The following is a 13,416-nucleotide window of genomic DNA, read 5'->3' as shown; positions in this document are numbered from 1 at the left end:
AGGTTTTTCTTTTTCATTTTTCCACCTCAAAGATGTCAGTTTGTTTTTCAATTGAATTGTTCACATTATTGGTCACATTAAAAGTGGAAAAAGTTCTGAAAAGATCACAATAACCTGGCATTTCACAGGAGTGTGTAGACTTTATATCCACTGTATATATAGTGAGGGATCCCCTGCTGATTTTGTACTTTTGCCTACTGACAAAGAAATTATTGATCCATAATTTTAATGGTAGGTTTATTTGAACAGTGAGAGACAGAATAACAACAAAAAAATCCAGAAATGTGCATGTCAAAAATGTTATGAATCTATTTGCATTTTAATGAGTGAAATAAGTATTTGAACCCTGTGCAAAACATGCCTTAGTACTTGGTGGCAAAACCCACTGTTGACAATCTCAGAGGTCAGACGTTTCTTGTAGTTGGCCACTAGGTTTGCACACATCTCTGGGGATTTTGTCCCACTTCTCTTTGCAAATCTCCTCCAAGTCATTAAGGTTTCGAAGCTGACGTTTGGCAACTCGAACCTTCAGCTCCCTCCACAGATTTTCTATGGGATTAAGGTCTGGAGACTGGCTAGGCCACTCCAGGACGTTAATGTGCTTCTTCTTGAGACACTCCTTTGCTGCCTTGGCTGTGTGTTTTGGATCATTGTCATGCTGGAATACCCATCCACGACCCATTTTCAATGCCCTGGCATTGAGGGAAGGAGGTTCGCACCCAATACTTTTTACGGTACATGGCCCCGTCCATCGTCCCTTTGATGCAGTGAAATTGTCCTGTCCCCTAAGCAGAAAAACTCCCCCAAAGCATAATGTTCACCTCCATTTTTGACGGTGGGGATGGTGTTCTTGGGGCCATAGGCAGCATTCATCCTCCTCCAAACACGAGTTGAGTTGATGCCAAAGTTCTCGATTTTGGTCTCATCTGACCACAACACTTCACCCAGTTCTCCTCTGAACCATTCAGATGTTCATTGGCAAACTTCAGACAGGCCTGTACATTGCGAGCACAGGGGGACCTTGCGAGCACTGCAGGATTTCAGTCCTTCACGGCGTAGTGTGTTACCAATTGTTTTCTTGGTGACTATGGTCCCAGCTGCCTTGAGATCATTGACAAGATCCTCCCGTGTAGTTCTGGGCTGATTCCTCACCATTGTCATGATCATTGCAAATCCACGAAGTGAGATCTTGAATGGAGCCCCAGACCGAGGGAGATTGACAGTCCTTTTGTGTTTCTTCCATTTGCGAATAATCGCACCAACTGTTGTCACCTTATCACCAAGCTGCTTCATTTCTTGGGTCCAGCTCAGCCCCTTTTCCCTAACCCCTTTACCATGTGTTTATGATAAATGTTTTATGTTTGACGATGGCTTTGGCTGTCTTTGTCGTTTGTTCTCACTGTTCCTGTACACTATACCACTTTGCATGAGTTTTGTGTTACGGTTCTCTGTACCATCCACCCTAGACTGCTAGAGCCACAGGGTTCGTAACAGATCTGAGATGTGGCTAGTTCTCTGACAGAGTTCATGGATATGGAGGGCCGAGTCAGTGAGGCCGATCATATGGTGAAGTAGTAACAGAGAAAATACACACTGGACTTTTATGCTGGTCTGGACAATATATAGATGTATTGACCACTTCTGATATAGCACAATCATTAACTGGGGCCCTCAACATTTGAGGGGGTCCACAGGGGTGCAGAACGGCCCACTGGAGCCTGGGAGAAGGAGCTCTGGGATGTCGGCATGTGGCCCCGGTCCCATCAGGAGACGCCGATGGAGAGGAATTAGAATATGAATAGATGCCCACATCTCTGGAGCTCAGTTCCTTGGCCCTCCAAGGTCATTTAATCCAGCAGGACTAATCACACTGAGCAGAGGGCTCTGGATTTAACCCTCGCTAGACCTGACCAAAGACGACAGGGAGGTAATGTTCTGGATTTAACCCTTCAAAACCACAACATATACCTTGGAAAAAGAGAATGTATGCCTTTCTCACAGCATTCATATCTGGAGTTGACATCACAGGACTATGAAGGTTCCTGGTTGAAGGGTACTTACCGTCCTCACTGGTATGTGTCTCGGCCCCTCCCTCGTTGTCAACCTCCTCTATAGCTCCATGCTCACTGTAGGGACTCTCACTGTGGAACAAAAGAAGGTTTTAGAGGTCAAGGGTTACAAGATGATGTCAGGGTTACCAGTGATACAACTGTACCCATTTCTCAGTGTCATCCAACCTATGGGTGTATCTTAATACTGATATACAGTACCAGTCAAACCTATGGGTGTATCTTAATACTGATATACAGTACCAGTCAAACCTATGGGTGTATCTTAATATTGATATACAGTACCAGTCAAAATGTTGCTGGTTGAGTGAATGCAAAGGGTGTGCGAAGCTGTCATCAAGATAAACGGTGGCAACATTGAAGAATCAGAAGTATACATTTATATTGATTTGTTTAACAATGTTTTGGTTACTACATGATTTCATGTGTTTTTCATAGTTTGGATGTCTTCATTATAATTCTACTATATCGAAAATAATAAAAATAAAGAAACATTCTGAGTAGGTGTGTCCAAACTTTTGACTGGTACTGTACACCTACAGCCATAGATTCAGACAGTACTACACTACTAAGATACACCTACAGCCATAGATTCAGACAGTACTACACTACTAAGATACACCTACAGAAACACAGTCAGACAGTACTACACTACTAAGATACACCTACAGAAACACAGTCAGACAGTACTACACTACTAAGATACACCTACAGAAACACAGTCAGACAGTACTACACTACTAAGATACACCTACAGAAACACAGTCAGACAGTACTACACTACTAAGATACACCTACAGAAACACAGTCAGACAGTACTACACTACTAAGATACACCTACAGAAACACAGTCAGACAGTACTACACTACTAAGATACACCTACAGAAACACAGTCAGACAGTACTACACTACTAAGATACACCTACAGAAACACAGTCAGGCAGTACTACACTACTAAGATACACCTACAGAAACACAGTCAGACAGTACTACACTACTAAGATACACCTACAGAAACACAGTCAGGCAGTACTACACTACTAAGATACACCTACAGAAACACAGTCAGACACCTACAGATTAGGATCCATCTGAAGTGCTCAGGAACCTAAAATGCTACACTAGAGAGAAGCACAAATCTAGGGCATCATCAGTATTCCTGAAACACAGCCTGGGGGCTGTTCCTGTGTTTTCAGACACTGTTGTCCCTGACAAGTTGTTGGCCTCCCTGCGGCATTATTCTGGCCCCCTGCATCTTCCGCAGATCACCCCTGGTCTGGCACTGACCACCGCGTCACAGGGCTACACAGCGCTGCCACCCGCAGTCCCTCAGTCTCTGGGGGTAGGGATAGTCGCTCGAGAAACCTCCCAGGGTTTGGGGAAACATTCATTTGAACTAACTAACTTGAATTAATTTGAAGTACATTAGATCAAACCAGAGACTTTGGACAAGCTAGCTTCACATCTGTGGAGACAGCGTATCCCTTCCTTCCTCTGAACGGCAAGTCTCACACGGGTTCTCTGACAGAATTTTACCTCCACCAGATGCAATCGCCCATCAGTGCCGCCAGGATGCCGGCCAGACAAAGGCATATTAACTATCAAAATGGCTTTGGCCCATCTCCCCGTCAAGAACCACAACTAAAGCTTAGAAGTTGGCAAGACAGCACAAACTGATCTGGGACCAGGCTAGGGCTCTTGAGAGGATTACAGCTGCGTAGTTGTGTGGCCCAGGGATTTCAGCTCTCATTAGTTCTACATCCTTCACTATGGGACATCATGACGCTAGTCTCCGTGCCAAGCGACTCGTCTCTTTTCTCATGCCTAGATGAGGGTCATTACGCTGATTGTTTAAGATCCATCTCACCACATCGAGGCAGATATTTTATAGATATTAAATCTCTAATCCAGAAAAGAAAGCTTTCTCTGGTAAAATGTTCTCAAAACAGACACCTCATCAATCAGCCTAATTACAAGCCTAGTCCATGGATAGGGTCCAAACTGCACGCATGCATAGTTACAGCATGGAGTATTAAATCCCATATGAACAAGTCTTTGGCTGCCTGAGTTAAACACAACTAGGCAAACTGTTCCCCAGCAGACTCCTCACCTTGTCCTTCTGTGAAACTCATTCCATGTCGCCTGTATCCAGTTTCACTAACGAAAGGATCTTCGGCCCCACTGAATGGTACCCCTGTTCAACCAATCATCTCACATGTTTCCCCAATCAGTCCCCAATCAGCATGGGATATAATCTAGCAACCTTCCAGTAACCGGTAAAATGCCCAAACCATAAGGTACCCCCCTTGCTGCCTCTCAACCTTCTTCGTTGCCAATAACTCCGGTTGTAGTGATTCAGTTCTCTCACCAATAGTCGCCCCCAGCCATGCACTTCTCGTAGACCGGCCCGTCAAGCTCCTTGGCGTCGGGGAAGATGTTCTCATGATGGATGATGATGGTCTTGATGATCTCGTTGACGTGTGCCTGGCACGACACCTGGTCCTCGATGTTGGGCGTGGGCATCAAGGTGGGGCCGAAGCAGATGGCCAGGTTATAGGGGTCCATCATGTTCTCGTCGCTGTACTGGGATAAGCTGGTGGGGCAAGGGTTTACACACACAACAATTTACTTTACATTAAGTTAGCCTAAAGCCTAATCTCTTTAACCAGATCAACTGGATGAACTTGCTAAAGCCCATGGGAAAACACAGCATTTTAATTTGTTTGTGTACAAACAGTTAATGGCAGGGCATGGAGCAGTAGCACAGAGTTAAGTCAGCAGTCCCATTGCCTCTCATCCTTACTTTAGGTAAAGATACATTCTCTGACCTTAGGTAATAACTGAAGAGGTCATACATTCTCAATTTACACCTGTTTTTAACACCTTAACAATGAATAAAGCATGACATATTCTGAGACTTAATGACAGAGGAGAAAATGTGTCTTAGGAGGAACTATCCCACTCTAAGACCCCTCACCTAAGAGCGCATTGAATAACATCATGGACCCTTTAGTCTGGGGTTTTTCCTTGGATGCCTACTCAAACTGATCCTGGAGTAGATTTGTCACAGACTTACTGATTGAGGAAGGCGAAGAGGTAGCGCATCACAATGAGGACAGATCTGGGCACGGCGGTCAGGAGGATCTTGCGAATGTACAGGGACCTCTCATACAGGTTCTCTATTCCTGGGGAGAGGAAAACCACCAGGATTACAGGGGCTCTAATGAATCATCTGACATCCTAGAAAAGAATTATACAGACCAGAGCTATTTAGAGTGTAAGGATTAGCATTCAGGTAAGTAAGTGTGATCAGCAAGATGTAGAATATTTTCCAGTTAGGTAGCATGAGGGGAATATATTTGGAATGGTTTGACCCATTTTAAATGCTTTATTTGAATCCTCAAATTAAATAGTATCCAAACATGTCTGATTACATGCATGGACACCTCCCCGCACAGAATGTGACCATTGACACGGAGCAGTACCTCGCCAGGTCCTTCCCTCTAGTCCAGTGTGGGCATTAGATCTGAAGGCAACGCCCATCCAGGTTATGCGCAATGCCCTGGCTCCCAAACACCAGCGGCACCAGCCTGCGTCCATAGCAGAGGCTGCTCAGGTGCACAACAAGGGGCTGGTATCACAGCAACTCCCTTCTAAAATGAGCACCTCCCCACAACAACAGTATCTGGTTTAATTGGTACGCCTGGGAATGCATCATCATTAAACCAACTTTCTTTTACACACAAATGTTTATGATACTGGTGAGTTTTACTTCACTGGCCATTGGGGTGCTGATCAGGTAATGTGCAGTGATGTCAAAAGCCTTATATAGCAAACAATTATCTACCGGTTTAACTCAACAGTGTAAAATACAGAACCAATGGTGGTTTGCAGGGTACCAGAGAGCTACACTATACTTTATTGGGAGAACTTCTAACCTTGCATTTTTCTGTAAAAGGATGCCATTTACAGAATTCTGATACACAGAATGGGAGACATGGTGATGAATAAAGTCCAGATCAGTGAGTGTCCCCTGTAGTCTGGGGTTAGTCCAGATCAGTGAGTGTCCCCTGTAGTCTGGGGTGAGTCCAGATCAGTGAGTTTCCCCTGTAGTCTGGGGTTAGTCCAGATTAGTGAGTTTCCCCTGTAGTCTGGGGTTAGTCCAGATCAGTGAGTTTCCCCTGTAGTCTGGGGTTAGTCCAGATCAGTGAGTTTCCCCTGTAGTCTGGGGTTAGTCCAGATCAGTGAGTTTCCCCTGTATTCTGGGGTTAGTCCAGATCAGTGAGTTTCCCCTGTAGTCTGGGGTTAGTCCAGATCAGTGAGTTTCCCCTGTAGTCTGGGGTTAGTCCAGATCAGTGAGTTTCCCCTGTAGTCTGGGCTTAGTCCAGATCAGTGAGTTTCCCCTGTAGTCTGGGGTTAGTCCAGATCAGTGAGTTTCCCCTGTGGTCTGGGGTTAGTCCAGATCAGTGAGTTTCCACTGCAGTCTGGGGTTAGTCCAGATCAGTGAGTTTCCCCTGTAGTCTGGGGTTAGTCCAGATCAGTGAGTTTCCCCTGTAGTCTGGGGTTAGTCCAGATCAGTGAGTTTCCCCTGTAGTCTGGGCTTAGTCCAGATCAGTGAGTTTCCCCTGTAGTCTGGGGTTAGTCCAGATCAGTGAGTTTCCCCTGTGGTCTGGGGTTAGTCCAGATCAGTGAGTTTCCACTGCAGCCTGGGGTTAGTCCAGAGAAGTGAGTTTTCCTTGCAGTCTGAAGCCATTTAGTTCTGTAGCTGCATTTGTCTGAAGAGGCATTGGTCTCTCTGTGTTAAGTCGTGACATGAATGCTAAAGATAAGCCAATACATCCAGAGAATGTCCTCCTGTCACAGTGAATCAGGTGCCTTTCAGGGCCCATTTCTGCCTGTGCATCATCCCTGCTCTAAGATGTGCCTGACACGCCACTTTGCAGAGCTGCATATTTAATGACAGCTATACCTTCCTCTGAAGGAAGTGACCACTTCCTCATTGATACCCAGAGTGCCTGCAGGTGTCAGGTCTCAAGCCATTAGGACAGGGCCCAAAACTCTGTAGCCTGGTTTAACCATCCTGAACATTGAACAGTCACTAGCTCAGCTGCATTCTGCCCTCTTTAAACAGGCTACCAGTCTCTGGAGACCAACTACAGTGGAAGCTGTCTCCGATCTGCTTCCATAACCACGAAGGATGCTGTTCTTAGAAATACCGGGAACAACATTTATAAATATCGTGGAGGACAATTGCACAGTCATAAATCACACCGGACTAAGTCCTGCTGTTTCCAGTTCCATTGCTGCCCTAAATATCGCAGGAAAGTTAAACTTTCGATGAGAGGGGAGAGGAAGACAGTGTGTGTTTGTGTGTATGTGTGTTTGTGTGTTTGTCTGCCTGCTTGAGTGAATTCACTGATGGTAACTCTCTGGACACGATACCGGACGAAAGTAACAATGTACAGACCTAACACTGTTTCTTTCTGTCATTATCGCTCTCATTTCTCACATCACTTATCGTCGAGGTGGAGGAAAAAAAAAACACTTGAGACGTACATGTATGTCTCTACCGCCAAAATGATCAACATCTCACCAGACATTCCCTTAGTATTCTATTAGAACAACCACAAAAAGCCAATCCATTTCTCTTTCCCTCGTCCAACCGTTCTATTCCAAACCACCACTCATTCTTTTATTGGCCATGACGATGGTTTCCTGAAATAGCACTGTCACCGTGAAACGAGTTTGGGCCACCTGGGAAATGGGCTTTGGGAAAACGTTATGTTATCCGTCTTACATGAGTACCTAACTAGGTTTCTTACCGCATGGTTCCTGAGCACTTCAGATGGATGCTATTTAAAGAAGTCACCCCCCCCGCCATCTCACACTCACACAGTCACCATAGCTCGCACGCAGCAGTTCCCAAAGTGAAAGACTGACAGGCTAAGCAGGCATTTGTAACTGTACAACATCACGACACCAGGTCAATACGCTGCGCTGAACAAAAAATACAGAGACAAACTAATGCACAGATCCATGTCTTTACTTGGCGAGTCATTTAAACATCACACTGTGCTGTACGCTGGGAGGGGTTTATTACCGCTGTCGCCAGGCCCACTGTCCAGGCTCCATTACGTCAGGCCTGCCAGGACGGAAACAACAGGGAATCCCCATCAATCACACACTTCACAAGCGTAGACCAGTGCCATATTACTCAGTCATTCACCCACGCCAACTCCAAGAGGTGCATGTGCTTGGGCACCCCCCCACCTGCACGACGCCCACCGCCGCCCACCAACGGCCTGACGCCGGCCACCAACGGCCTGACCCCGCCCACCAACGGCCTGACGCCGCCCACCAACGGCCTGACGCCGCCCACCAACGGCCTGACGCCGCCCACCAACGGCCTGACGCCGCCCACCAACGGCCTGACGCCGCCCACCAACGGCCTGACCCCGCCCACCAACGGCCTGACCCCGCCCACCAACGGCCTGACCCCGCCCACCAACGGCCTGACCCCGCCCACCAACGGCCTGACGCCGCCCACCAACGGCCTGACGCCACATGCTGAACAGACCACGTGACCCGCCGCTAGCTCGGCCATTCCATTGTTCTTAACCAACAGTCACTACTCCACATGACGTCCCAGAGGGTTCAGAGCGAGTCCCCCTCCCAAAGAGCGTCCCGAGGCTGGAACAATGTGGCCATCTGTGGCAGGGTAGAGAACGGTATGGCTTGATGCGGACACTACGGTGGTTGTGCCGTCCTACATTTCATCACCCCCTACGCCAGGCTGCGTGGTGAGCTTTGTGTCCCGGCTCACCCCATGAATGCTCTAGTCAGTGGAGAACACAGACAGATCGGTACTATTCACCCCCAGGCACAAAGACTGGGGAACACAGCAACATTCTCTTGATGGAAAAACCGCCCGGATGAGGGGAGTATAACCACACATTGTACTGGTGACACGCGAGTCTGTTCCTCACAGTCCATCCAGCTGTTATGCAGTGGAAGACGCCGCCATGGATTCTTCACCCAACCGCCCGCTGGTGACTGGTCTTCATTCTTATGCAAACGAGTGACTGTCCAATGTCTTTGTGAACTGGTTCAAGTCACAGTCCTGCGGTCAGAAGTGTGAATCCGGGTCACGGTCGCACCGGAGGTGCCTTGGCATCCCACAGACTGTGGTCAAATTGGCTCAGCGCCACCCAGGGCAGAGGGGCGGACGACTCTTCCGGACCTCCTGTGGAGATCGTCCAATAAGGACAGGCCATTTCTGAGAATGTGTTTCAAATAAAAATTGAACCGGAAATCTTTGGAGGCATCTTCCATTTGAAGTCCAACGGCTGGATGGAGCGCGAAGGACAAATTCCCCTATCGGCCCTACCACGTGTAGCGAACATGAGGAGAAACGATGACGTCCATTATCGAGGCTGTTTGTCATTTGTCATGCGGAACGTTAATAGTTCGGCTGCAGAGAGCACGTAACTTAATGTCTCCCCTTCCTCTGCTAGACGTCCCATCAACGCCAAGATGAGGCCACATTCATGGATCTGAGGACTGCTCTGTCACAACACAATCCCATTAAATATCACACACTACATCTGCTGAAAACCCTGGTGTGTGTGTGTGTGTGTGTGTGTGTGTGTGTGTGTGTGTGTGTGTGGAGACGGACAGGGAAGACCGGTAAATACTTACTAACGCAGGACAGGAGGTCGTTAAATCTTTCTTTGGGCAACAGGGATTTCTCCAGGCCCCGGAAGTAGAGTTTGAGAACCCCGGCTACAGAGTTGATATCCTGGTTGTTCTCATCATCTGTCAGTGGATCGTTACCTGGGAGACCGGTAGGTGTATGTGAGGACATGTGGTCTGAGGGCAAGGACTTCCTCTTACTAGAAGAAAATGACTAACTTGCACCCTGGGTACACACATTTGACCAGTGTTATGAGTAACTATGTATGACCAAGGGAGGTCCAGCAGGCCTCTGTCTCACAACTATTATATGTTATTTGATCAAAAAGACATAATTACGCTTCATGGATTTTCACAGTGTTATTTGGACCTCAGGGTGTGGAAGTAGAATTTAGAAAATTGAGTACACCGGCTCTTTAATAACATCCTACCTCTCTCGAAAGAGTTCTTGATATCATTGATTTCCATCTGAGACCCCGACACGCGGAATATGCCTTGATGTTGTAGGCCTGTGGAGAAGAAAGGACCGAGTCCCAACAGAGACATAGAGGCAGAGGAAGAGAAAGAGAGAGATTGTGAGGTAGACTCCAGGGAGAGTGGGGGAGAGAGATGGACAGAAAGAGAGAGAGAGGAGACAGAAAAAACAAATCGTTTAGACTATTGTGACATTACAAATGACCACCAGTGCAAATGGAGGAGCCAGTATAAATCCCCAGCTAAAAGCCACATCCTGTTCCTACAGCCCATCACTTTTCCAATTAAAGATAATTAATGAGCGAGAGGGACCGCAATCACATCTGACAAAAGTGTCCTCTAGCCAGGATTAGCATTTAATAAGGACAGAGGTCAGAGGTCAGCTCTGAGCTTAATTGGCTGACGTGTACCTCGTCACGAGAAGGCCGCTCCCCAGGGTCCACAGAGCAGAGAGGGGGGTCATAAGCATCCTGTCCTCAAATGCTGAAGCCCACATGTTCGAGCGGAGTTTAACTAATGTGGTTCACAGTGAGTCCAACTAAGCTATCAGACTCATGTGGGAAGGGTGTGAGCTGTGTGTGTGTGTGTGTGTGTGTGTGTGTGTGTGAAGGGGTTAAGTGTATGTGCACATGTTGCATCCCATTGGCTGTGGATCGGAAACAATTACATGGGAAAAACTGACCCCGCCCAAACAACGATCCGCCAAAGCATCGGTCTAACTAACCCACTGACAGCATGTTCAAATAATGTCCAGGTTTTCCTTCTTGTAAGAAATCCTAAATGTTTTCCTAAATGTAAGAAATTGTGAGGGAAGCTGGAAATATGGAATACACTGCATTTCTGTGAAACCTGGCAATAAAGGCAACCCTATGGTTCATGAACTTACCATAAAGATTGATAAATCTAATGCAGCTTTCAACCACACAGGGAATTGCTTGTCCAGAGTCCTTCATAAGAAGAGGAATGGCAGCGTTAACATTGTTAACAGGTAATACTGCCCTTAAATACATGCATTACATTATGCAGTCTCACATGTCGTATACATTTACTCTTACATGCCCAACTTTATTCAACTCAAAAAGGTGCAATCTGGGATCTGGAAAACTGTTAAGTGGTCATTTCCACAAAAGTATATGTATATCGTGGGCTGTGGCTGCCACTTAGCTAAATAATGCATCCCAGATTGTAGCTTTAAATGGTGGAGAGACACTATCATGCTGAAGGTTTACAGAGACAGACTGAGGTTTTATTCAGGTCCAGAAATGCAGAACGCCTCAATGACTCTGATAGATCAGTAAATCTACAGTAGTGACTCACTGACTCAATGACAGGCCATGCCAGCGCTCCTCTTGCCCTGCACCACTCAAACGGAGCCTCATTTATCGGGTTATTGTGTTACGTCAACACGCCATGGCATCCCGATAAGTGATGTAATGCATCTACTAGCCCAAACTCCTTCTAGACTGGAGAGGGAGTGAGGAGGAGCCGTCCTTTACAGAAACTACGTTCCTCCCTCTCAAAGTACAAGATTTGTTCTCCAAGGTAGACTTGGCAGAACAGAACTATTACATGCTTGGAATTGTGTGGTGGATCTGTTTTCACCCATGGGAAACAGACACACGGTCCCAAACACACGAGCCATGCTAGGGTTCCGGGAACCACTGGTTACCAATGCTTTGTAGCTACATGGGCACTGGTCGGCTGCTCTGAATGCGTATGTAATGACGAAGCAAGATAGACCATAAGAGCAATCCAATTACTATCAATGTACATCTTGGAATGGATAAAATAAGTGCTGGGAATAATTTGAGCCTGTGATCCAAGAGGAACTGTGAGTAGAGAGGAGCAGGATTAGGCCACGTTTTGCAGGAGTACAGCTGCAACTCTGGACAGTTTAAATAGCAGTGAAATTACACCAATAGATGCGGGCATTTCAGTCTATCAGAGCAAACCTCCAGGCGTTATTATTGCACATCAACACACAAAGGTCAACGGTTATCACAGACAGGAAGTTGCAGGGCTGTTAGGGGCGGGCAGAAAAGGAGCAAGACAGACTGACAGACAGGACATCAGCACAGACAGACTCTTCTAGACTCTACTGTGTGTCCACTCTACCTGGTGTCTGGTGTGGGAGTTTCGTCGTCCACGGCTACGAGGAAGCACAGAAAGAAGCAGAGAGAGAAAGGGGGAACAGAGAGAGAGAGCGAGAGAGAGAGAGAGAGAAAAGAAAGGCGAAACCCAGATTAAATCACCACAGCAGAGACCTACAGTACCACAGCCCAGCCCTCATCCAGACCCCCACACACTGAGAACAGAGCGGGCACCAAACACAGGGGGAAGCAGCGGGGCACAGGGAGGAATGCTGGATCCCTTATCACTCTGGCCACGGCACCCTGGCTGTCACATATACCCTGGTGACAATGGCTGCTTTCATACCCGCCAGGAGACAGGGACGGAGGAGGGGGAGGAATACTAATGTCATGGATGACAGCAGTGACTCAGGGGGGAAGCTGGAAGAGACAAAATCATGCCTCTATTTCAGGGGTAGACAACCATGGCCTTGGAGTGGAAGCAAGCCCTTCGCGTCCCCATTCAGACAGCCTGGAAGACCAGGTGTGTCGAATCCATAAACCATCAACCGGCCAGTTAAGTAGGTCAGTGTGGTGACTGGCGTTGACAAAACCCAGAAGAACCTGCAGCACTCCAGGAACAGGGCTACCTAGCACCGCTCCATCTCCTCCAGTACTTACTGCCCTCAGCTCTGCCTTTACAAACCCTCCCCCTGATAAACCCTCACAGCAGCCCCCCTCTGCTTCCCCAGTATCTGAGACCACAGAGCTGCAGAGAGAAGCCAAAAGATAGAACCACTGACGTGTGGTCAAGATTATAAACAGACCCCAAGGGAAAGCCAAAGCAGAGGTGACTGAGTTACGGTCATCGTTAAGCGTTCCGAAAGACTGTGGTTAGCGTTCCGAGGACGGGCTTCACCAGTACCTTGACAAAAGACTCCAGATTGCCATTAAACAACTTAACGCTAAACACCGAGCGGGGCCTAGCCCTCCTACTGGTGCCACCGTGAGGTTTTGGCGGCACATTGGGAGGCCTGGAAAATGAAAACCATGTTACAGAAGCTATATAAATCAACCTGCCACCACAAAAATAAACTAATAAAAAAAACGA

General features: G+C 47.3%; 1 protein-coding gene across 6 annotated transcripts in view; it reads right to left on the bottom strand.

Moving 5' to 3' along the window:
- srgap1a (SLIT-ROBO Rho GTPase activating protein 1a) overlaps nucleotides 1-13,416 on the bottom strand; it is a 115,943-nt gene that overhangs the window by 19,711 nt on the left and 82,816 nt on the right. For 4 of the 6 annotated variants that reach the window (XM_010883340.4, XM_020056798.2, XM_020056799.2 and 1 more), the window contains exons 12-18: nucleotides 13,231-13,339; nucleotides 11,123-11,183; nucleotides 10,194-10,271; nucleotides 9,769-9,903; nucleotides 5,147-5,255; nucleotides 4,439-4,663; nucleotides 2,062-2,141 (exon numbers count right to left, since the gene is read on the bottom strand). In XM_010883340.4, coding sequence (XP_010881642.1) covers nucleotides 2,062-2,141; nucleotides 4,439-4,663; nucleotides 5,147-5,255; nucleotides 9,769-9,903; nucleotides 10,194-10,271; nucleotides 11,123-11,183; nucleotides 13,231-13,339 — 797 coding nt within the window. Of the gene's footprint in view, nucleotides 1-2,061; nucleotides 2,142-4,438; nucleotides 4,664-5,146; nucleotides 5,256-9,768; nucleotides 9,904-10,193; nucleotides 10,272-11,122; nucleotides 11,184-12,351; nucleotides 12,386-13,230; nucleotides 13,340-13,416 lie in introns of all 6 variants that reach the window. The other 2 variants (XM_010883342.3, XM_010883341.3) reach the window with 1 other exon arrangement.

The sequence above is a fragment of the Esox lucius genome, chromosome 19 (genome assembly GCF_011004845.1).
Source record: "Esox lucius isolate fEsoLuc1 chromosome 19, fEsoLuc1.pri, whole genome shotgun sequence".
In the NCBI taxonomy this organism is placed as follows: Eukaryota; Metazoa; Chordata; class Actinopteri; order Esociformes; family Esocidae; genus Esox; species Esox lucius.
This window is presented reverse-complemented; position numbering and strand designations above follow the sequence as displayed.